General features: G+C 33.6%; 1 protein-coding gene across 2 annotated transcripts; it reads right to left on the bottom strand.

Moving 5' to 3' along the window:
• Positions 1-226: 226 nt before the first annotated feature.
• Positions 227-27,759, bottom strand: Ets98B (DNA-binding protein Ets98B). 2 transcript variants are annotated; one of them, XM_077430645.1, is made up of 6 exons: positions 27,410-27,759; positions 16,080-17,205; positions 12,287-12,441; positions 8,856-8,997; positions 3,532-3,699; positions 227-2,018 (listed from the first exon to the last, which is right to left on the bottom strand). In XM_077430645.1, exons 1-6 carry the CDS (start codon positions 27,446-27,448, stop codon positions 1,828-1,830), a joined length of 1,821 nt encoding a protein of 606 aa, XP_077286771.1. In that variant the 5' UTR covers positions 27,449-27,759; the 3' UTR covers positions 227-1,827. The 2 variants fall into 2 exon arrangements, with proteins under 2 accessions (XP_077286771.1, XP_077286772.1); XM_077430646.1 differs by lacking the exon at positions 27,410-27,759 and adding an exon at positions 19,279-19,446.
• Positions 27,760-27,942: the final 183 nt, after the last annotated feature.

Raw genomic sequence — 27,942 nt, 5'->3', positions numbered from 1 at the left:
AACTTTGCTCTATTGAACTACACGTTTATACGCATCATCAATTTTAATATTGATCTGGTCTGGTCTGTCTGACCTTTAAATTTGTATTTGTCTCACAATCCGAGCTAAATTTGATAAATGCTTTCATAATTAATTGGTGTAACTGAATGTGTCATAAAACATCAAATGTGAATGCAATTCAAACGAGGAAATGATGGAGTTTTAAATAAAAATATATTTCATTTTTAATATATACATTTATTTCAAATAGATATTTTATACAAAAAAAAAAAAACACGTGTTTTTATATCATACAATCAATAATAAATACAATAAGGCACTGTAAAAACAGTTACAATTTTTTGTTTTCTTTTTGTGCCACACAAAATAAGACATCATAAATACAACATAATAAAATTACATTTTATTACATTTCAACTTTTAAAATACATTTATTTTTAATATTTGCTTTAACCTAACTGGTCAAATCAAATTAATATTAGATATATAATACATAGAGAATAAATTATTCAATAAAAATATACTTTCGTGTTCTCGAAACGAGAAATTTTTTAAATTCATAAAATTAATAAATTTCAAAGTGTGTCATAAATAATATATTATGACGTTTCCTCCACCAGTTTAATCTCATACATCAATCCAAACATATCGGCGGGAAATTTATTACCATATTTACACAAGCTAAAAAAAGAATGTAGTAGAAAAATTTAATTTACAACATGATCGGGAATCCGTCCGGAAGAGAGCTCTAATTTCCGAACCATTCCCAAGCATCTTTTTTCAATTGAAAAAATGTTTACATATACATATTTAACATACACATAGGTAGGTTGATAGCATAACTTTTATACACCCAAATCGCATAACATACAATGTAAAACATATACACACACATAATACTTACATCATGTTAATTCGTACACTTACTATGTATTGTTAAAGCACACTTTTTTACACGCTAACCTTAAAACAATAAATATTGCTTACGTATATAATTATTTGTTCATAGAACTTACATAAATATATCATAGATATATGGGATCGAAATCACCGACCGTTGATGCAAGTCTATTTTTGTATCGCCCTCGTATCGCCGTTCGAACGTTCACGACCGTATAATTTATACTGCCATGCACATTTTTTTTATTATTATTTTCATCATTAGACTTTTTATGCAACGCGGCCGGAAAAACCGCGCGAAATGGCCGACGGCCTTTTTCGGGTTTTCCCGCCACACGACACAAAATGGCGGACGAGGCGCGTTCGAATGGCGGTCGCGCGGGCTACGACAAAAGCTGACAAACACCGAGCGGCCAGCAAAAATGTACTAAACCTAAACAGTAAACAATCTAAGCTTAATATTTTAACACTTACGAAACGTAAATCGCTAACAACTAAGACCGCGGCGTGGCATTAGGAAAATTACCTTTCGAAACCGCCAACCGGGTCTGGCTTACCAGCTACACGCTAAAGTTACGTTTACACCTAAGGCCGGCACTACCAACTAAACTAAACGCTATTGAGAATAAATTAAAGGTTGTCACAGCTGTGTGTCCGTCGACTTAGAAGCTGCGAATCGTGACCTGGAGCGTCACGACGCTCAAATACACACGGACAGCGAAACAACGCGGTGAATCTCGAATGCAATTTGCAACACTGCAACACTGCACGAGCTTCGTACAATCTACATATATTATTAACTATAACAATTTACGAACAATATGTTGTAATTTTTTTTCGCGCGAAAAAACCTAACCTAATTTTAACAAGAATACGATTCAGCTTCCCTTCTCCCGCGGCTTAAACATAGGTACATATATATAAATCTTATAGGCAATAAGGATGGCAGAATTGGTAAACGAGACGCTGACTGCGCTCCGTCTTCTTCATGATACCTTTCTTATAATATTGGCGAATAGATCTCGACAACTTATCGTAGTTCATGGCTGGTCTGTTTTTACGTTTGCCCCACAATCGAGCCACCCTCACTGAATCTTCAATCTTGAACACTCCCTTACCTATAAACAAAAACAAAAAATATAAATATCGGTCATTCCAAATCATTTAGTGAAATTCCTCTATTCTACATATATAATATATAATTTGTCTTAATACCCATAGTATAATTTGTCTTAAAACTTTCCTTTACCAAGCAAAAACAAAATCAAACTCTGCCCAAGCGGGTATTTTCGTCAATAACGGACTTATTTGATTACGAAACTTCATATATGTATTATTATATGTAATTACAAACACTGAGCAACAAAAAATCACGTTTTTTACTTACCGGAGCGTAGAATAATCAATATTAATAATAAAAATAATAAATTACAAATATTTTAAAGCCATAAAAAAACACAATCTATAGAGATAACATCTGACTATTGATTCCAATACTCACTTTTGGCAGAACAATACTATGTATATATTTATAGTTTGAATTAAAGACTGCAAAAGCCAAAAATCTGTTATTGCGCATTTTTTTAAACGATCACATCTCATAAACGAAACAAAAATCATTATCATATACGAATTCAGTGGGTCAAATTTAATAAAGATTGATTATTTTCCGCTCCGGTAATTTTTCTTGTTGCTCAGTGCTATTATAAACCGAAATATCCAAGCATTTCTGTATTTTTGTAGCATTTTAGAGAGTTTGACAAAGACAGACAGACGTCATGCTAAAAAACATCCGCTTATACCCCGCTTGGGTGAGCAAATTGTTAAATAACATATAAAATGTATTATTATTAAGCTTTTCCTCATATTATGCCTTAAGACACTAATATAAAGTAAGAAAAATACTATAAATGTGTAAAATAGATAACGTTTACTGAACTAGTAACTATTATAATAGACTTGAGACATATTGTGAATGTATACTATCCTAATAACAACAAAAAGTCTTTAAAAACAAATAAAGATAAAAATTCAAAATCCGTGCCACTAACAAAATTCAATTAGAATCATTTTCATTGAAATCACATGCGATTGGAATTTTTATTCGAAACTATTTTGCAATTGAATTAGCGAGTTTCGACCCGTATAACACAATTATAAAGAAGACAAGGTCAATTACAATCAAATTTTAAACGGGTTCATTCATGTCACCGTATCACCCACAGACAATATTTTAATACAAACATTAACAAAAAAAAAGATTAATGCGAACATAGGCGTCATACGTAAGCCTTTCTATGTAACTGCTATGTATGCAAAGTCATACAAGTCACCGTAGAACATGTAAATAATGCAAGAAATTACATAAGCGATATACTAAGCGTTTTAAACAAAACATTCGTGTATTCAAAAACAATTTGTGATTAGTCGATTGGTGAGCAATGCTTCATAAGGAGATTGTGCATTATAATCACAAAGAGGGGTGAAAGTGCGCACTCGATAAGATAAATCGCTCGCGATAAGCACCACGGCTTACTTCTAATAAATATAATAAACGAACGATATGCGTACATACAATTCGAACGACAATTTTTACTACAGGATAGTTTTACTATAAAATGCGATACTCACTTCTGTCCAACCAGCGTATTGCGGAGCCGTGAAGCTGCGGCGAAGCTAGCAATTCTTTCAAAAACTGCCAAAGATGAATGTGCGAACCGCCCTGTTTAGAAGAAGGAGCTTTTCCAACACCTGTACTAGTCGACTGTCCATTTTTTCCCGGCTTATCTTCGTCGTCTTCTACAACAAAAACAAAAAATAAAATGAGTCACCTTTACTTTCATATGACAAATATCTTTACGTTTGCACAAAAATACTCGTACGTATCGCATTTGACATTTGAGAAAAATCAATATAATACTTCTTATCTACATGTGTACATACATGCATACGTACATATGTATATTATATGCAGTGTACAAGTTTACCAATGTTTATCTGAAAACTGCATAATTTTATGAAAATCTGCTGATCCATATTTCTGAATGTATGTTATTATATTTCAATACGTACATATATATATGCTAAAGTCCAAGTGTTCACTCCGATTCGTTAATAATTAACATGCTTGTTTGTTCATATGCGAACTATCGGTTTTAGTTTAAATGCCAAAAGTCAAAAGTCTTCAAATAGACTCACCAAGAGTCACGTGAAACTATTAGCTGTCAACACTTTTGAAATGTCAAACTTTTGAGATGCCAAAACGCAAATTTATAAAATAATGCAAACCATGGTAAGCGTACATATGTAAATACATAAAGTATGGGACAAACTAATGAAAACACATAGTTTGTGCATGAAAAAACTAGTCAATTTGCTCTTGATTGTGTACACTACACTTGTCTAAATGTATGCTTGGACTAAAACAAATGTTTTTTTGAATTTCTATCAAATTTTGATATTCATCAAGAATACAATTAGTCGAATAATAGTAAATATCTTATGCGTATATAAACCAATAGATTATAGTTTAAATAAATTAAATGATATAAAGCCCCATATATGTATGTACATATGTACATACATATATACAAATGCATCTAAAATTAATTTCAAATTTAATGTAATGAACGACATATAATCTGTATATGTTTATCCCAATAAATCGTGTATTAAAATCGTGTACACTCAGCTTAAGAATAGAATTTATTGAGATAATCATATCGTTGAACTGTGAACTTTCGTAATAGAAATATCGACCAATCGTGAATAATTTAGTTAACACTTTATCTGGACTACAAATGTAAACATTGCGCAAACGTTTCATATTATTCTTTTAAATGTAATACAAACAAACTCGATAAAAATATAATATTTTAGAGGGCGCTAGTTTCCAAAACAAATAAAAACGCTTATTCACACACAAGGATTCGTTTGAAAATTAACATCTTTATAGATTTAATACTAACACTACATATCTACGCATTATCTCTGCATACTATGCGAAATACAATAAATGTCCACTAGACGCAGATATCGAGGTTAAAGGTCGCCGGTCAAAGCGAATATAAACTAACCTCCCACCCACCGAAATACGTGCATTTATCGACATTTTAAATATAAAACTAGAAGAAAAAGCCGTAAGTCAACACGTGATTGCGAACGTGTCAATTAGCGCCAGTGTGTAAAGTGTATATGAAATACTCCAGAAGTTTTTGTACCAAGAATTTTCAAATTCTTACTAAAATTATTACAAAATTCTTACTATATACGAGTCTATCATCAATTATTATTGCATGATTCAAAGAATTGTGCTTCATAATGAAACTTCAAAGCAGATAGATCATTGAAATGACATATTCCAGAACCTTTCATATCTGGCTCAACTAAGAAGTGTCTTAAAGGTAATAAATCTAAAATTATTTGAATTATTTTAAACTGTTTATTATTAAGTACATATGTACGTACGCCAAACCCTCGTGTTTATATTAAAGTAGACACTACTACGACATTGCGATGTATTTAAAAATCAATGGTATTCTAAATAAACAGTGATAGACGACCACATACACACAAGAAGAATACCAAGAATTTCGGTGCATTGCAAAAAAATGTGAGCGTTTATTTCTGTATCCAAATATTGATAAACATGACATACAGTGAAGTTCAGGTGTGACGTCAAAATTAGCGAGCTTATCGAGAAATTCAGCGGTACGAAAGATTTGATTTGATAAGGATCGTGCGTATGTATGTAATTCTATCCAATAGATACAACCTTTTTATATATGTATACACAGTGTACTCTCGATTATCCGGGTGCGGATTATCCGTATTGCGGATTATCAGTGCTTGAAAAATTATAAATATTTTTTTAAATTTTTTTTTTCTTATATGATAATAAGCGGTCTCCGAGACGAGCCGGAATGTGAAATTACCGAAAACGCAAATATCGGAAGGCAAAGATCAAAAATCGAAAGATCTTAAGTCGAAAGATCAAAAAAAAAGTGTGCATGATAAACGGTACATACTCACGTACATACTCACTTAATTTGCGCGAGCAGGATACAACAGGAACAAGAGGAACAGGCTTTTCCTCCCGTATTAATGTGCGCGCGCAGAACTTTCGACTTAAGATCTTTCGATTTTCGATCTTTGCCTTCCGATATTTGCGTTTTCGGTAATTTCACATTCCGGCTCGTGAGATAGACCCGATAATAAGACGCACCGATTGATTGCGACCGTAAACATGCGTGTTGTTTGAAACAAATTATGTCACACAGAAATGTTTTTCGTTCCCTTTTTAAATGTATTTTACTATTGCGTCAATTCTTCGAGCCGCTTTTGATCATCGAAGAAGTAACAAGTGCGTGTATTCAGAGCATATTTTTTCGAACATACATACATATGTTAAATTATTATCAATTAATTTGTGTGTGAAATTATTTTCTTTGCCAATGTTCGAAATATAGTTAAACAAAAAAATAAGTTAGAGGCGTTCGCGAGAGATTGTGATAGTTCTGCAGGTAATTCGAAACGAAAAAGTATGAAAATGTCAAGATACGAAGATTTGGATGCAATGCATGCTCATATACATAGTTAGATAAAAAATGAGCAAAAGGAATACCAATTAGCGGTCAAATGTGTATGGAAACAGCCAAGTTTTTCCATGAAAAATTATGATTAGTAGACAACTTCAATGCTTCGTCTGGCTGGTTGACTAGATTTTTTTTATATTTTGGCAACAGTAGTACTAACAGCCATATATCTAACTATATGCGTTTTTCTTAATAAATAATGAGTATTAAAATTATGAAACAAAAATTTGTGTTGATAATATGATATTATACTCGAAACCAAGCATTACTAAAACAACAAACCAACTACCCAGCATTAGCCCTGATAATCGAGAGTGTACTGTATATTGGGAAGGAATTTAAGCTGCTGCGGTCAATGCAAAAACCAAACGGCTGTCACACACTGGAATGGTTCAGTGGAAGCCGTAAACCTAGTTGTCAGGTTCTCGTCTCGTCTCGACTTCTCGTTCTCGGGTGACATTCCCGACCGAGAGGCTTTATGAGCCGCGCCCAGCCGTTTTTCTCGAGAATCGCTCAAGATGGAATGAGAGTGAACCACAGTTAGATAGTCTCGGCTGTGCCCTACACATCCAGACGACAAAACCTGTCCGCATCCGAGGGAACAGGATACTCGAAACATTCAAGAAATCCCTCTAATCCAAGGGAAAATGAATTACAATAGCAAAAAAATAAAAATTATTCAGATTCCAGATATAGTATTCATTCAATTGATACGTTTATCGTCATATGAAAATGAAGACGACCGCTTTTGCAGTGCACAGTATGTACGGAAGTGATAAATGCCATAAAACAGGTTCTTCTGTGGGTTTTCGTATGTTTTTTTTTAAATTGCGATGGAAGTGATCGAGTATGACTATAAAATTCAACTAGACAAATATATAAGTGGGTTGAGTATGAAGTACGGTTTGACGTTAAAACTAACTGTGAGTGTTTTTTTTTATGTCATTGCATGTACATATGTAGTCGAGTTTTTTTCCTTTTTAAGACATTATATGTAAGTAAACGCTAATATGAAAAGAACATGTCGGAATAAGTGATGCATTTATCTTTAATTTTGATCAAAACTCAATGAAACAAAGTAAATGTCTATTAAAAGACCTTTGATATATCGCATCTTTATTGTGATAGATTTACGTTTTAGTTCACGTCAACTAACAATTTGCTTCCTACTTTCAAAATTTCCTATATCAAAGCTGATATCTTTTCATAATAACGTCGCCTCTTTTAAGCAATACAATATACATACATACATATATATGTAGTCAATGTATTTATTTAATCTTTTAAGATATAATACATAAGTAAAGGCTAATATTAAATGAAAATGTCCAAACAACTGATGCATTAATCTTTAATTGTAACAAAGTAATTGTATTTTAAAAAGACATATGATGATATATCGCATCTTTAGTGTGATACATTTACATTTTAGTTAAAGCGAACTATCAATATGTTTCCTATTTTTTCATATTATATCAAAGCTGGTATCTTTTCAAAATAACGACACCTCTTTTCGGAAATATACAATATACAAAATATATAGAAGTTTCACTTCAATTTAAAATAGCCTATATTATCCATTATAAAATTATTCGTTGATACATCAACGGGAGTAATACTAATAAAAAATAAGACTAAAGAAACTTACAATTGAAAAAATGTTAACTAAAGTACGTAGAATTGTCGTTTTTATATTCCAATGCTTATATTTATTATAACATTATGCTTTAAGGATACAATTATTTCCCTGTGATTTATCTTGTTTACATGAAAGGTAAACCCCAACATCAATATCATGTGTGATGTGATATCAGTATGTTAATTCAACCGACCGGCTGAAATTGAAAAAAATATATTCGATTTTCTAGATGATTACGAGTATCTCTATCGCTTTTGGTAACATTTGGATACTTAGATCGACCGTCTACTGTTAGTGTTTGCCAATTAAACTGGCTAGTCCGAATTTCTTGATTGATTATTGCAAGCGATACGTATGTATACTTAAATTTTAAAATGCATTTAGGTGACATATGTAGTGTCGATTCATGGTGACCTGTCAGGCCACATACGAAAAAAAATGTAAAATGGAATTCCCCATACCACATGGTGCATTTTGAGCATATTATTCCCACGTGGCTTAGGGAATCCCAATGCATATTGCACGACTTATATACGTATCTACATATGTACAAATATGTCGATGGGTACACTTGTATTGTTTGAAAACCTCTGACCCAAGTCGTGTGATGAAATCATTTCATCGGCACATATTCTAAATATGACCGTTTCCACTCGGAGATATAGCGAAACCAAATATGTACACAGCAATTATTGGGTAAATAAATAATTGAACAAACTCACCATCACTGGCTTCTTCATTACTGGAGGCGTTTGAGGTTGCGGAGGTGTGATGTAGAGAGGGACCCCATGAGGGACCCATGGCACTGCCCTCTTGCCTCGCAGCTTTCCATATCTCCAACTGGGCGTATAGAGTGCTTCCAGCCTGCAAACAAATCCCACATTCAATGACTTCTCTAACTGGATACCCGTCACACCCACCACAAAACAATATGTACATGACTAATTGCACCTAGTAGCGTTATATCTAAGATAAATACAATATACAATGCATCTCGCAGTTGCGAAGTGAAATGGTACAGATGCGTATCTGCGAAACGTGTGTCGGCCATCGCTGGCCAGATACCTGCCGGAGATTTACTGTTAATTGGTTATCCGAAAACGAATATAGTAACATTTTTAGCAATGATCTCATCGCAGGTACGATTTTGCTCATATTCGCAACCGCGCAGGTAGGTAATTTCTTCGCAAGAAGCTAACTTGGAATATTCCGTACCCACTCTTCCACTGTATTTATTTTAAAATCAAACACTGCATCACTATAAGAAGAATTTAGGAGCTTTATCGAATTGTTTTAATTACAATAAAAGGTCAACAAGGTTATCAACATTACTAATATCTACATATTTGAGTCACATAAGCTATTCAAAACAATAATAAATGTATTATATGAGTCGTTATATTTGAAATTGGCTAAGTCCACTTTTCTTAATTTGGATAAATATCTCGCGAAACATTAGATATAATATTTTGCGTTTTAAAATATTTTAAAATACTGGTTCAATCCAATTGTTAAGATACATGTCCTTTCCAATTTACTGCCTATAGCTTTCGTGTGGTTTATGTAAATAAACTAATTCAGACTTATGTACGGACATACATATTTATTCAATGTCTGCATTAATATATAACGATATTTGAAAATGGCATTAATCCACTTTTATTCATTTCTATTGTGTTTCCAAAAGCGTATACATACTCGTAGTTTCATAGTGTTTGAGAAATATTTCAGTTTAACAATATTTAAAAATGCTGTAATAAGTTTATTCTGCTTTTCCGAGATTTTGGATATATCGAATTAAAAGAAGTGATGATAAATTGTGAATTAAGTCAATCATACATAAATAGTGTTTTTTAGGACTTCTACCGCTTTCAAATACAACGGCTCATACAAATTAACACACCAATTTTTAAAACGTCAACATTTCGATTCGTATGAAAAAAAACTGTATGAAAATATCAATCGTCTACAAATTCTTTTGAGAGATAAGTGAGCTCTCACTACGATATGTAAATTTCAGAAAATTTACTAAACATTTCCCTGTTTATTTATAATATATTATATATTTATATTTTTCCTGAAAAATGAGGAATTTTCTTTTTACAAATATACAAGACATCGCAAAGCATGAGTTGACGTACAGACAAATTTCAGTCTGCAAAAATTTTTGGGTGATAAGTGAGCTCTCACTGTGCTATGAATAATACGTTTAGAAACTTTCCTTGAATATTTCATATTTTCCCTGGAAAATAAACTTTCCTTCTCCAAAGCATCTGTGATAACTATACGATAAATTATTAAAATATAAGCAAACGAATAATATTATAACCAAACAAACACCACGTACTTCATTGTGTTGGAATTGAAATAGAATTCGCAAAGGCGAGCTACTGTATCGCAACCCAATTATCTCCAATGACGAGAAAATGGTTTTTCGGTTCTCGGAAACCGTTTGATCGTTCGCAAGGTCGATCGAATAAAATATTGTCGCAAAAACGGCGCCAAGTAGGTTACCACAAGTATGAAGAGGAATATTAATGACCACTACTTTCTCCTCGGCTCACATGCGAACGCATGACACCCGACCACTGTTTGAATGCGCTAAAGAATCTAATTATCCTCCATTGTGAACGCAATCGACTACTGGTCAATGGTGGCTTCGGATTAAACGCAATATGGAATGTGACAATTTCAAAATTTCCTACATAAAGAATTCGACGAACGAACATGCCGACTTCCTATTGGTGATGACTCAAAAGCTCGCATTGCAATGGCCGCTTGAGTCATCACAGCCTTTCATCTTACGACATTTTCTACTTACGTGGCAGTAGAAAAAGCGTTGTTTCGCAAAAAAATAACTACCACTAGCATTATTGTAAATATGTACCATGTTTTCACCAAATTTTCCTCATTTCTCAACTGACTTGTTATTCAACCGCAAACGAGGAAAATTTGCCTTATTATAATTACGTTATATTAGGCATGACTCTGTGAACATAAGTTTTTAAGATATTACTAGACTCTAAATTGTACAACCAAATCGTTATGAAAGTATAAATATACAGTCTAAATTAAAGTAACATGACATAGTATAATTACGCTGACCATACGACCTTTATTTTAAAAGGATAATCCTTTATTTCACTGCTCTATACTTTAGATTTACTTATTTTCTAAAATTTCTCTTTTGTCCTTTATTTTGTATTATCAACTATCGCTAAAAATATTAAAAGATGCAATTCATAAATTCTATCGAACCTGTATTGATTAAACTGAGCAACAAAAAAATTTACCGGAGCGAAGACTAATTAATCTTTACTAAATTTGACCCACTAAAGTTTTTTATGTGACAATGATTTTTGTTAGATTTTTTTTTCTTGTGAGATATGAGCGTTTGAAAAAATGCGCAATTTTTAAAATTTCTTGGCTTTTACAGTCTTTAACTCAAAATCTAGTATTGATATGCCAAAAGTGAGTATTGGAATCAATAGTCAGATCTTTTTTCTATTGATTATGACTTATTAATGCCATAAAAATACTTATCTAGCGAATTTATAAAGATTGGTTTTCGATCTCAATATCTAAATGTACGAATTTGATCAGCAAGTCCTACAAATTTCAATAATGTGTGATAAATATTATTGTTCAAAATTCAAAATGTTGTATGCTAATATTTCATACCTATAATAAATGTTATAAACTTATAAAACCTGATATGTCCTTTATTTTCTCCAAAAAAATATGGTCACCGTAAGTATAATATACCATATATTTAATATAAAACTGTACATTTTTATGCCAAATAAACAAATAAAAAATTATATAAGTATATAAAAGAAGACCTACCAAATTTCTGGGTATGGCTCAGACTGGTGAAAGTTTAAAAAAATAAGAAAATATTGTACTTGTATATAAATAATGGTACTGTATAGTTAATAAGCATTTCATTTTATATAATTTATAGTGATTCATCATACATATATTGAAAACGTGGTTCAGCATTATAAAAAATACTTCAAAGAACTTGGATCACTTCTAAAACCCATCTACAGTATATGTAAGATAAAATTAGGTTCAAAATTAAAATGTATACAACAGACAAACAATAATCTTTATATTGTTAGTAGAAGATAGCATTGCATTGTCGAATTACCTGAGGAGCCCTCTGAATGAAATCCTGTTCACTGAGAGCTGCAAGTCTTGCTCCATCCATACTGAAATATTCCACTGGAACAATAGGAAGGGAATACTGCCTCAAAGTCCAAAGCAGCCAGGCTTTCACATCTTCACCACTCCACTGGAGCGGATCTGTCAAAAAAAAATAACAAATGTAACAGACGAATCAATCATTACAGCGATTCAAATTTCGAGAACATACATAACTTCTAACCATTTAGCGCAACGAGCTCTCGAAATGTGACATTTAAACAAACACACTTCAAAAAGTGTATTATGTATGTATGTATAATATATTTGGGACATTCTTTGGCCGCGGTCAGATAGCTCAAGGCGATCGGGAAATAATAAGTTGACCGGTTTTGTTTATTGTTCGACTACAGTTCAAATTAGACGGTTTTTCTATGTGAAACAGCGCAATTTATCACACACAAGCATACATTGTCTGTCTCATTATGTAACGGCAACTAAACAATCGATCGTATGTATTTTATTTCATTGCCGACGCGAGACGATATCGACAAATAAAAATTCAATCAAGCAATTAAGACACGCAACCGCAGCAATTTATCTTATGCGAAACCCCATGCTTTGCTATTTTATTACGTACATAATTAAAAAAAATATCGCAATACGTTTACGATTTGCATAATTGTAAAATTTCTCAGTAACTTGACCGCTCAATTAAAACATTACAAGTTGCTATGCAGCGACAAAATAAACATTATCGCCCCATACGAATATATGTATTTGCAAAATACGTGCCGCTTGTGTGTCTGTTTTTTTATATATATTTTTTTTTATTATTGGAATTCCAACAGAAGTTGACCACACCCAAAGGCGAAGGCCAATAAAACCGGTACATGCGAATGAATTATTTATGTTATTTATAAAGGACAGTGAGATATCCACGCAGATTGACGGTTACTTATAGTTATACAGATGCAAGAGAGGACAATAATTAGCTAGCTGGCCATTATTATTAACGATAATTAAATTCGAGATACCTGCAATATAATTTTAAATATACCTGCAATATATCTTAAACACAGTACACTAAATTGAAACGAGCAATAAAATAACACCACAAAGAAACATTTAAATTAAGTTATACAATCACAATCCGGCACACCTACAAATTCCTATTTTAATATTTAGAAATCAAACGTTGATAGTGACAGATAGTGGTGACATTTTATACATAAACTTTGTTGCATTTCTATGAACATTACAAACAGTACAAAAATGTGGCATAACTTCAGAATTTAGTACCTCCAATTAGCGTCAATAAATCGAATTTCAAATAGCAAACTTGAACTTGATTTATCATATGATTAGGAACAGTTGAAATTTTCAAACAATTTCCATACATAAATTCAGTTTTAACTGAATTTCGATCTAATATTCTAATGAGACATTAGAAATCAGAATTCATTGTACAAACGAGGTCGGAAAATTTCGATACGATACGATGCGACAATATAAAATTTTCGTTTTCGATGAGACACACCTACTTGATGCGACTGGATGACTTCATTTATTGAATTGCCGAATGAGGACGGAGAAATTCTATTGTTGTCGAATAAAAAATATCTTAACACCAAGTAATTAATCATTATAAATCAATTTACAGCTTATCTCGACGGAAAGAATGTCGTTCTATATAAAAACAAATCTCAATATTGAGCGTCAATACTGTTCATTCAAACATTACAATGATAATTACATATTATAATTCATTCAAAATAAGTTGGTCAAGTCAAGGGCACGTTCAGAACGTGACACCTGAATACTGATCTCGGCATTGATATTACGGCTGCATTTTAGCATTAAAACACCGATAGATTAAAGATAATAATTCAATAAATAAACCCACAGGGGAAAATCTAAGACTGTGGAGGCAAAAAAGGCAGTGGGATAAAACCGTTGACTTTGTGACCGATTGGCCGGACAAACGATGCATTTGTGCGTGTATGCACTTGCTGCAGTCGTTGCAATTATTTCAAGTTTTTTATGTATTTTCTCGGTAAGCAGCATATCGCACGCTCGGTCAGTTAGCCGTACCACTTTTAAAACCTCAACCGACAGTCGTCGGAAAATGTCGTCAAAGTTAATACACAATATATAGTTAAATATGCACATCGACAATAGAAAACAAAGTCAATAAGTCAACGGTGCGACACCAATTACCGTTTAAACTGCATGTTTTGTCATTCATAAGTTTGTTCGATGCATCTCAAGTCGTGTGGAAAATTCAAGCTCATGTCGCGGTTCGATTTCGGCTTTATTTGCTCTTTGAAATTAATTAAACTAAACGGCGGCAAAATTAAACTACTTTCTAACGACGTCGGAATTGTGACGCTAGAACGTGTAGAAAAAGCACGCACACGTACATATGTATGTATCTAATTCAATTTTATTACAACCTGATTTATACAACCTGAGACTTACAAATTTATAACTACGCACACATTTATGTGTCAAAAAATATTCACATTATCATACAAAGCGAACGAGAAAAAAAATCTAACGATGTTGTTGAATTTGACAGGTTTCACTGCTAATAAACGAGTCTTATCTTATACAAATATAAAAAGATCAATTATTTTTTGAATAAAATATAGATTCATATAAATAACTCAAATCAAGTAGGCCTACAAATTTCTTGAAACGACGTTTTTCAATAATTAAAACATTGTTATTTCATTTCATATGTACATATGTCTAGATAGATTCACTCCTTTTGTTACATTATAATATTACTTTGGTAAGAACACGGTCCTTGTGGCTTGAAATAAGAAACTGGACGCAAAATTATAAATCTAAACACGAATTTGACCTTTAATTTGAACTGGATTTTTACCGGTGAAAAATTTTGAAGTCGATGAGTTATTTTTCTAAATTGAATGGTTTTAAATTAAAAACTGTAAATTTAAATACTGCGCAAGCATTCGTCTTTACTACTGTAATGATGATCCGATTTGAAAATAATAAATAAATAAAATGTTATTATACATCCATTTAAGTTGACGTATAGAATATATGTGTTCGATTAAGAAAAGTCGTGATAAATCAAGACCGATGCTTGTCTACCGGACAGTCATGTTTGTATATAGTACGTATGTATAGTTTGCAAAGTTTTCACCGATTTTCTCGAGTTTTTATGTACGTTTGACAACCACCACGGCCTTGAGCATTTTCTCCAGTCGATGGTCGTCTCTAGCGCGAGTCCCCCGTGGTTGGACTACTTTCGATCCGAAGAAAGAGCCGTCGGTACAGTCAACCGCAACCATTTCACCGGTCTCGCAACCGAAAACGAGCCTGCTGAGAACGAAAACGTTCGTGTCGACTGTACCCGAGTTTCTTCGCCGCTTTGACGTCACCGAGATGGTATCGCCGAAGAGGTGCTTCGCCCGCGGCAAGGTCTCACCTGCAACAATCACAAATTCGACCGCAAGAAACCACCACTTCTACCCTACATCGTCCAATGGAACAATCGTCTCGAACCTGTTATATCACGGGTCAAACGTACTAGTTTGAAAAAAAAAACTGCAAACGTAACGGTATCCAATTTTTGTTTAATTGCGCGTCGACCGAACGATTCGAAAGCGTATTTTGGCCAAATTTTCGAAAACAAGTTCGAACAAAACTCATTGCGCATTCAAAAGCCACTGTCGTTAAATCTTAAAAGCATCCTCGGAAGGCGATGCTGAATAAAAAATCGATGACCCAAATCACCCATTGTTCTCAAACAAACTTTAAAAACTCACCTTGTGAAATGCCAAGCGCTGAGCACGTATTGTCAACGTCTTTTCTCATCTGCTCAATGGCCAACGACAACACTGGTTCAATCTTCTCTCTGGCTATGGCACTGCTGCATGACGTCATAAAACTATCACTCGTGGACGCCATTCCGTCAGGTTCTTCCATTTTGATGGTCAAATTGCTGTTGGGCACGAATCCAGACGTAAGTGAATCGAAATTCAAAGGCCTCAAATTGAACCTCTTCTGAAAGGACGTGTCTTGCAGTACCTCACGTAACAATTGATAATCTTTAGGTTTTGAATCTTCTTGTTTTCCAATGAGAATATTTTGTTCGCGAGGCTGTTGCGAACTATTCAAATGCTTACTTTGCGAATAGGCGACAGAGTCTTGCAAAATTTGATTCTCTTTGAGGAATTCCTCAATGTCGATGGCCGCTTCGTCTTTTATCTGCCGGGGCGTGTACTGCAGCGGTGAAAGAGGCTGCATGTAATTCGGAGAGGAATTATTAGAGTACGTGGTACAAGTACTGGCAGGTGATAAAGGAGTGTATGGCGAATTAGCCGAGTACTGCGGACTCAGTAAATTATTATTCGGCTCCTCTTTGATGCTCAAAAGTGGCACGTATGTGTTTTGAGTGTTGTACGCGATGCTGGTTTGGTCGTATGGAGAACAAGGTTGGATGTTGAACGTTGGAATCGATCCCTCATCTGAAGATGGCGACGGCGTTTGATATAACGGCGATTGGTATCCGAAATCGTGAAATTGCTCGAACAGTGTGTTGTTTTGATACTGATTTATCGACTGTGTCAAGTTTTCCGTTTTCAACTGAGGCGCCGACTTTATTTGCGGAATGTTGTCCTCCAAAATAGTCGTGGGAAAGTCGAAGTCGTGGATTGTATTGGTTTCTTTGTTCTTATCTAGTCCTTTGGCGTAATCCTCCTCTTCGTGGGAGCTGAACATGGGCTCTGGGGATGTGGTTGGATCGCCGAACAGATTCATGAGGTGGCGAAGGGAAGGTGGTGAGACAGGTACTTCGCCATCTGGAGACAGCAATGACAGATCGAAGCTGTCAGCCGTGAAACTGTACGCGCAGGGCGGGGACAGTCCGGCTGATGGCACCGTCTGGGGCATCTGTAACAATCAACATCAAAACATTATTTCACTACGCACTTCGATAACCTAATCATTGACCTCTTATGCTTCAGACACATACATATTTCGAAACATATCTCGAACTCTTTCACAATTAAATTTCTCACGTGCACTAATCTATACAAAAAGTGTCGATTCGCCGAATAATACACAACGAAACAATCAAGAATTAACATGTTGAAAAGCTTTCGTTGTGAATAATAACAACGGAAAAAAAACGCCTGCATGGGAATTGGTATATTAAGGATAATCGCATGCTTGTAAATAATGCATATGTCTCACGTTTGATGTAAATGTACACTAACTACGTCAGAGATATGACGTCAAATAACATTTGGCTAGCTCCCCGTTTGCATTCGAGCACACCATAAGATAAAAAAGTGACATATGGTGTTGTCTGCGTAACACGAAATATCTCGTGCATCATACATATGTACATACGAACATAGCATACGAACGCAAATAAATAAAAAGAATTGCAGCGTTCGCACGGGAACAAACATTATTTTCTTCAAATGCGGAAATCAAATCTTACAAATAAAATGTTGCAGGATACACTTCGCTGCTTGTTCTGTTACATTTCGTTTGATAGACCTTGGATATCTTTGGTTTTACGCAGTACGAGTTCGACGAACTCTTTCGAATGAAGACAGTCGCGAACACCGATCGGTTTTATTTCATTAGATATTTTTTTATGTTATATTTTTAGCCAAGTTCCAAGTTATGCTCGAGTGAATGGAGTACCGACCAAGGTTTGGACAGGCAACATGCAACGAGTGGAACTCAAGGACTTTATCTAAAAGCATGTCCAAACACACACACAAAGATCTGAAAGTACATGACGAATTCTACTAAAAACAAATCAATATGCAATAAGCACAAGTAAGGAAAATTTATATAACTTTTAGCAATTACATACTTTTATCTAAAAAAAAAACATTCCAATTAAATTTCAACATAATTGAATGTATAAAAATTAACAATGAAACAGAGTATCTCATCCAATATCTTCATAAACATGTTTCGAATGATATTAATCGCGCTTTGATTGTATGTTTACATATATGCAAGTAAAATATTGAGCTTATCGTATCAGCTTTATATATAAACTCCTGTCATTCACACACAAATTTCTCAATGCATCACAAAACCAATTACATTTTAGCTTAATTTAATTAATTGAATAAAACATGGTATTTCATCCAATATCTTCATAAACATATTTCTTATGATATTAATGGCACTTTGATTGTATCTATGTTTATATGCAAGTAAAATATTGCGCTTATCGTATCAGCTTTATATATATATATATATATATATATATATATATATATATATATATATATATATATATATATATATATATATATATATATATATATATATAAACCCCCGTCATTCACACATGAATTTCTCAATGCATAACAAAACCAATTACATTTTAGCGTAATTGAATGTATAAAAATTAACAATAAAACAGGACATTTCATCCAATATCTTCATAAACATGTTTCGAATGATATTAATCGCACTTTGACTATATGTTTATATGCAAGTAAAATATTGCGCTTATCGTATCAGCTTTATATATGTACATAAACCCTCGTCATTCACACACGAATTTCTCAATGCATCACAAAACCAAAATTAACTCTCGATTTAAATTCGAGCCGCGAACCGATATATACACGAAGTGTTAATGGTGATCTTTTAAAAAGTTACCACATCGTAACCCTCCACATATGGCCGAAGGGAGCGGCTGGCATACTAATGAACAATATTTATACACATTGTACGCAAATCGGCGCAATTTACGTACACCAATTTTGCACACGACACAAACACGCATATGTAGGTATGTATGAACAGTACAATAATAATGAATTGTAATAATTCACAATTAATATATATGTAATAAGTATTTGCGGTTTGTCGAATTTCACAGTAGATGAATTTCACAATGGCAGGTTTCGCGCTTACCCGCGCGATGAAGTCACCCGAGCGGCGTTTTTCCGCGATTGCGCAGATTTTTGCGTGAAAAGCGTTCACCTTTGGCTTCAGACCAGGTTGAGATCCATGGCTGCCATGGCGTGGCGAGCCAAGTTCGTGGTCTGTCGAAATCGCACCGATTCGGCGACCACGTCCGCCCTGAGCACCGGTAGAACTGAATGAAGCAGCTACCCTGCCCGCTCTCGACGCCGGCCACACAGATCTCACCGTCTCGTTCACGCACAATCATGGGAAATACCTGATAGCGTAACGCGAATAATTTACAGTCTTACGTGTGCATACAAAAAAAAAATAACACAACAACGGCAGGCAAGCTTCCGTCTCGTTGGGGCCGCGTGTCGGCGAGTCGCCTTGGTTTTTCTCGAGGTTCTGCGACGCTCTTCCGCGTGCTAAGGCGCCGTCGCCGAATTCCATAGCACTTCGTCTATCAATCTGCATATCCATTGACACATATAAATCTACCAAACGACATATTTGTCCAGTCACAGTTTCCCTACTTTAATCTGATCGCTCACTAATGGACTAGTTCCTTGCTGAAATGACACTCAAAGATATCTACGAGCACATTTGAATTGTTACCGCATCTAAATCAACATGTTTACCGCCTCCATTTTCTATCGTAAAGAAAATTATAAACAAATTTGAAATTTATTTATTTATTTATTATTATTAAATAGCAAATTGCTACTGAATTATTTCACAATTAATAGTTTTAAACTAAAACTAATATAACATAGTTAGCAAAATTAACAATTTATAATCAGTAACCCTAAAATAATATAATATAACTCCAAACATGGCATTTTATTAAACTTACATATATAATCAAACCAAACTATATCTATGGAATTTTTATGCACTGTTTTCATCTCATAAAGTCGTAGATATAATGATCGCATAAGAGTCCCATTTTCTACCATTAAAAAGTGTCCATAAATATACTACATACATATCTGTGTATGTACATACGTCCCTCAATTTACACGATGTTGAAAAGTTGACGATTTCAATCAATTCATTTCGTAGACATCTAAAGAAAAACGCGGTCTTTCGTAGAACGTAATCGAGAGATACGGCGATACTAATAAAGTTCCAATTTTCAATATGTGTATGTAACATACATACACATATTTGCTTTCTTTGCATTTAAAATCCGCCCAATTGATTTATTAAAATTCGTATTACAAACACTAATTATAAATTAAGTGTTTATAATGCCCAACTAATTGTTGTAATATAACTTTAAATAATAATGTACATATTTAGATAATAAAGTTTGAATAAACATAACTTCAGATAATAAAGAAATAAAAATTGCATTGCATGCTGAAAATATCTCGAGCACTCTTATTGCAGAGTAGATGTTTTGATAATTAAAAAAAATATATTCAAATGATATTAATGACAAAGCTTTTTACTGAGCACGTAGAAACAAATATGTACTTATGCAGAATAATAAAACTGCTACACAATTAAAATAAAATCTATGGAAGATGTTTCTTATTGAAACGTTATATTTTTTACGTATTATGTAAAGTGTTCGAAACATAAAATTAGTTAAACTAATAGAAATCATAAAATATTCTAATTAAAATTTAAAATTTGACTTCATGTTATAAATTATGGATATTTATTTATGCATAGATAAATATGAATTTAAAATTTCCTAATATAGACCTTTACAACGGTCCAGAGTTTTAATGTAAATGTAAATAATTCAATATATGAGCCGTTATATTTAAAAGTGCAATCTTCAGTTCCAAAAACACAAATTGTTATTACTTATTATAATTCGATATGTCCAGAATATCGTAAAAGCAGAATAAACGTATTACAAGCCACCAGTATTTTTAAATATTGTTAAATGCGAAAAATTATACTTAATTTTTTGCAAGACATTTCTCAAAATGGAAAAGTGAACTTACGCCACTTTCAATTATAACGGCTCATATGTATCATACATATGTATGATAGGTATACACTCACCCAGTATTGCTTCTAAAAAATTTCGTAGCCGAAAATAAGCCTTTCACTCAAAGTATTTACCATGACAAATCACAGAACAAATCGACTACAGACCGAACGTTTTCATTCGAGTGAATGAAACCTGAATGGAGGAGCGTGCGTCATTGACGTCACAATTAAGTGCATGCGATGATACGCATTCGAATAAATTCTAGAAATGGCTGCTGCAGGTAGTTACCGTGAACGAGAATATTACTCATATAGTCGCGAGAAGGTACACGTACATACATAAGTACCGAGATACGTCAGAATAATGAATTTTGCGTGGGTCGCTGTATATAGATTATTTTCACGATTGCAAAACCAGGGTTATTCCGAGTGTGTCGTTCAATTATAATGTCGTGATGCATCAGACAATGATCAGATGCATATGTTGATTATATCACGTTGCACATGCTCCGCGGAAACTTTTCCTTTTTACCCGCAAACAAGTGGGTTTGCTCAAACGTTAGAATGCGACCGCGTGTTTATTTGGTCAAACTTGGAGAGTCGAATAGAATTACTATACATATGTATTTAATCATGCCACGCTAATCTCAACATGCAAACTAGAACGTCTCTGACCTTTAATTCGTTATTTATAGATACAAAAGTTATAACAATAGTTTCACGAATGTCATCCATGACATTTAACTTTTATTTTATGAACTTCAAACAATCTTCTAGGAAATATTCTCGTCATACAATTGGCATGTCTTTATAAAACAATATTTTACGTAATACTGATTTTTTTTAAATTATGTTATTGGAAGAAATACTTTGCTTTAAATATTTTGTTGAAGCTCAAAAACATCCACGTCCTATATTTGGATCTATTTGTTAAGTTAATATGAAATAATTAAAATAAGTTTGCATTTGGTTTTTTTTTTTTGATAAAAATTGGCAGACGTCGAAATGGAAAGCACTTTTTACAATTATAAAAAGTAGAATATTTGCCGAAGTGTATTGTAATATTTTGACAATATATTTTTCACACTTACGTAGACAAAACACGAGAATATGTAAAGAATGCTGAAAATCAATTTGAAATTCCAATTTTGTCCATTTACAAAACTAATATATGTATGCCTCGAATACTTGTTTTTATGGCATGAGACACGTTGTCTCTGTTGCTCGCAATACTTTTTCCCATTTAACTAATGAATTTGCTCGCCTGTCACTGTCTCTTTCTGTTTGTTTGTCTCACAACCGGTTAATACACATTCAAATATACAAGTCTATACATTTTTTTATTATTTGTCAAGGACCGTCGAGTGATCTTGGTTTTTCCCAAAATTAAATGGCACACGAGCCTTTTATGAAGCGCAAAAGATTGTCTAAGACCCGTGAAGCTTATTGCATATTTCCTTTGTTTACAAAAGTTATGTCATAAAATCTAATTATAGGTAATTATGTATGGATATTCGGTCGAGAATACAATTCAACTTAAAATATGTACTGATTATGTATTGAAATATTGAGGTCTACATATACATATAATAATGAACAAATTATATGCGGGATAAATCATTTCATATATGTATGAAGCAATAAACGATTTATTTAAGTGTAAAATTGCATTAGTATCGATGGAAACGTGTGAAGTCGGTTGTGAATGAAATAGCAAACTGAAAATAGCACCTACTTTCTCTTCGAGTGCTTTTAAAAAGGCCTTGTGTAACTTGCTAGTTGTCATCTACTAATTAGTCGTCAGTCATAACGAACGAATCAATATGCATAACGGTCGTTGATTCATAAAATAAAATTAAAATCGAAAGTCGAAAACGCCCCACATAAAAGAAAAGCGCGCCGATTTCGTGCAATATTTACGTTTTAAGCCTGCAATAAAAATTATTACGGTGATGAATCACACATTGAATAAATCCACTATTAAATTGAATAAATTTAGATAAAATGAACCTAATTGTGCTATTTTATTTTTATGAAAACATTTTCTAGAATAATATCGCATGAATATTCCCTTCTGTCAGTGATAAGGGTCATGAGATAGCAACTGTAATCATTTCGTTACATTTGTGGTAGGTTTTCAAAGTATCGTTGTCAGTTATCGACTTGTCGCTTTGATCTTCTTTGCCATAAACGAACAGATGATGGATTCGCGACAGCAATGGCCCGTTACGAACATTTTACCCGATGAGTTGCCGATGTTTATGGTCGAAAAGAAATTGTGAACCGTTAGTCGACTTGTCTGGACGGGTAAAATACATACATGAGATGAGTTGCTTTGCTCTCAAACACTCCATAGTACAGGAGGAAAAAATGCACGTTTCGAATTAAACGCTATTGCACCATTTCGAAACCATATGACGAAATAATGAAGAAAGTACTCACACAATTCGACATTGACTAGAAGCAAACCGTAGCTTTCAGAAAAACAATTGAAAACAGTTTTAAAAATTGATTTTTTCTCTTAATTGAATTTTTAAATAAGCATTTTGCTATATCTTTCTTTTATTTTTATTTTGTATTACACACCAAACTGTGTTCTTTGAAAAACTATGAAAAATTGAAACTTTCTAGAAGTTTATAAGTACTATGTACATGTTACATAGATATTTGATACTATGTACATGTTAATATAATACATAGGTACATAATATGTACGATCAAAAGGTTAAAGGATTCCATATCTAGATTATATTGGAGCATTATGGCATATTTTTTCTATACAAGTACATATATGGACTGGATAAAAATGTGTGAATTTAAAAAAGAATAAGACGGCAAGTTCAGTGTAATTTACTGCGTCGTTTTGCATGTAATCGTCCAATTGTAAGTGAATCATTTTACGTGCTGTTAAAACCGCAAAAACGAGTAGCATCCATCCTTTTGACTAGAACGTGCTTCGCAAAATCATAAACGGTGAATAATTTGTCGCGCAAAACCGCAAAGTTGTGGTTCCCGAAGGATACGCATGACCTTAATACTCACGTTAATTGGAAAAAAATGAAAAAAACAGCATAATTTCTACGAAAGTAACAAGGAAAATAATACACAAAATAAATGTGAATGAATTTTCACATCAAAACAAAGCCCGAGTTCGGTGGATGCGATACGGCTCGAGATATGTATGTGTGCGAGTTAACGATCGTTGCGGTAATTAACCGGTACTTCGCCGTTAACTATTGATCGAATGCTTTTGAAGAACAATCCTCAACTCTTAATTGACGGCTAATCTTTTCATAGTTGCGAGGAAAGCACGCGCATCGCATGTCGAATTGCAATTATACTTCGACTATTTATTTGCAATAATATTTTTCGCTCGTTCACACGATAAACGCTCAGCGTTTATTACACAACTATTGCCTTACAGGAAATACCACATTTAACACCAGCTATAACTAATAAAATACAGCCTAATATACCTGTCTTCATACACATAATATAGCATTGCAAAATTAGAGCCGTAGAGATACGAAAATCTCCATTGAAAGACTTCAGTTGCAAAAATTGGGACACGTTCTATGGATGCAAAACAAAGCGAATTTTATTGGTTGAAATAACGGGGAAAAACCGCAACTATTTGAAAATTAAACAATCGGTAAAACCTTGTGAGGAAATGCTACATACTAGATTGATTTATACTCAATGCAAAAGAACTCTTTTTTAGGAGAAAAGTTTAGAATTTTGATGTCGATCGAAATATGAAAAGATGTGCTATATATGAATGTAATTGAAATGAATATGTATGATTATAAAATGATCCAATGCGATAAACCTTGTCTGAAGATGACCGAGTAAGATTAATTTATACCTACATATGAAGGTATATCATCTTGTAAACCTACTTCGTATGATAAAAATCAAATTAAATTATCTTAAATCAGAATACGAGTTGAAGAACGCAACTGTCTGTCTGCTTCTCGACAATGGATAATAAATATGGTGAATAAATTATCCATTACATTGTAATTACACGTTTCTAATAAACTTCATAACACGGCTAGAACAATTGAACAATGAATGACAACGCGGCTTTGCGGTTTTGCTAGGAGTAGGACTCCGCCTCGATTCGTTAGAAAACTTTACGCACATTCTTTTGTGACGAAATCGCAACAAATTTGATATAGTACATCAAAAACACTATAAAGAAGGAATTCCAAATATGTATACACTCTTTGAAGCGTGAATTACATCATTTAATAAATATGGCGGCTCGATTCGTATGCACATTTGCGCGATCGTTAAAAACCATTTTGGAATAAGTACACTATAAAAATATTTTTAAATTAACACCGTGCACATTCAACGATAAATTCATTAGTGAGATAGTATTCCACATGGCAATAAAATTACCGATTGGCTAATTCGCTACTCACGCACACGCGCGAATAAATTACCGACACCAATTATGCACATCATGTTCCATAAAAATTACAAATTCAAATCGGAAAACCAAATATAATTGAAATTTCGCACGTGGTTTTGGGCGTGAAAACTTACAATACGTACTATGTAGTTTTCGACACAAAGAAAACGAGACTCGTTGCAATTTTCGACAGAAAAGTGCGAAATGCGGATCTTCAACGGCATCGGGCGCTTTCTTACGCGTGCGATTTGTAAACACCTTATCGAGCAACATCGTTGTAAAAGCTATCTGTTTCAATGCATATTTGATAACAAACTTGAGGTCATTCGGTGTGGTCCTCTCGCTAAATATATGCGTGTAATGCTCATGCGAATTCTTTAACAATATTCGATTAGGAAAAGTGAGATATTTTTATTACAATTTAACTCGGAGCTTTTGCCTTGCAGCAATTGCGCGTCGTTAGTCTATAATTATCTGTGACGACTCGCAAAATCGTTAAATTAATTTCAAACGAGTATTTTTTTCCTTGTTGAATTTAAAACGTATATTTATTTAAATGCGCCAAAATTAAATAACCAAATAAAAAATATTAAACAAAAAAAAAATACATTAGACATTCTGGCGGTGTGCAGATGTAACAACTACAAAAACAAACGCACACATAATGGCCGTCTGCTTATAATTTATTCAATCGAGCCAAAATTAGTTGCAAGCCGAAATCTCTCGTGTAAACAACACGCTCTCGTTAGTATGCTGACGCTATCGCAGACTGTGAAAAGCCCATCTTGAATAGAGTCAACGTGTAAAATCTTCCCGACTCTTATTATGTTAGTTTAGGCATTATTATCTCTAGCACAAACGAAAACATCATAAAAATAAAATCTAACAAGACTAGATTTTTGACTCAAGATCACATGTATAATGATTCGAAGAATTGCATTCAACGTGAACAATAATATCATCTAATTAACTATATGCTTTCAAATTGAATATGAATTTCATTTCAAATATAAACTATGCAACTATTGCAATAAGCATTGGGTAGTTAAAGTAATATCATTTTGATGGATCGTCATTTAAATGTCGACTACTTCCAGTGCACACTACTTATTGAAATACTCTACTAAGAAATGAAACCCATGAGCTTAAGTTTTTATACAAGAAAATAAAAGTTTCATGATTGATTCCATTACTTCAAATACGTTTTAAAAAATATGAAACAGATAGAAATGATGAATATAAAACACATTGAAAGCATGATTATCCTTTTTAATTTATTTAAAAATAATAAACATGCTAAAACTTAAATAATTTTATACAAAGTGTACCAAAATTCATTCAATCAATAGTTGTCAATCGAATGATAAGCCACGCTGTTTCACTAATAATTCACTTCGCTAATCGTTCAGGCAATATTCAATTCGTCCGATCGGCTTAAAACTTTGGCATTTTGCGCGGTTTGGTCACCGATAGAAATTTAAATCGCTTCCGATAGTTCGATGTTGAAAAATAATTATCTCACAAAATCAGATTGGAAAAGGCTAAACTGTAACGAAAGTCAGTCATGAACAAGCTAGCAACTTTTACAGTCATTAGCTTCAACATTTAAATTTGAAATCCTTAAAAAAACATATGCATAATTTAATTACAATTTTTAAATAACTATATAGTTGCTTGTAGACTAAAATTTTCATTCAATATATTCAGAGACTAATATGTACAAGCGCTTTAAACATTCTGAACCATTTCAAATTGCCTCATACTATCGCCAATTTTCACACACAAAATCATGCTTTAAAAATGTACAATTTAATAATATTTAAAATATAATCTCACCGTCTCCTTGTCCATGTCGTAGCTTCTTCCGTAGATCATTTTTGGGTGTGTGTGTGTGTGTGTGTGTGCACGTAGTCCGAGCAAGTCTCCACGCAGCAGCGCGCAGCACTCGGCGAACCAAACGGTCACAGATCACACAGTTTATTTGCGGCTTTTCCGTGGAATGCGAAAATTTTCAGACGAACTCTCAATTTATCAGCACCGTTGTCGTCAGTGTGTTGCTTCGTGGCGTTGAGATGATCTTCGGTGCAGTTCAAAGTTTTGGGTGCGATTGTGCATCATGCACGCGACGACCGACGCGACAGCAACCCAACACTGCAATGAAACGCCAGCAACGCTTTCTCGACAACACAGACAACGGGTGGGAGGGCTTCTGTGGTTGGTCAAATACCAGGGGTCCACAACTATAGTCAAAGTGTAAACTCGATGTAAGGAAACCGCAAAAATTGTTTTACGAAAAAAACGCAATTGTTCGTATTCTTATATATTAATAACTTGAAATTGCAATACCGGTAGTACCGGTATATATAATA

Source organism: Arctopsyche grandis, chromosome 5, assembly GCF_051622035.1.
Source record: "Arctopsyche grandis isolate Sample6627 chromosome 5, ASM5162203v2, whole genome shotgun sequence".
In the NCBI taxonomy this organism is placed as follows: Eukaryota; Metazoa; Arthropoda; class Insecta; order Trichoptera; family Hydropsychidae; genus Arctopsyche; species Arctopsyche grandis.
Note: the sequence above shows the minus strand (reverse complement) of the source record. Positions and strands in the feature narration are given on the sequence as shown.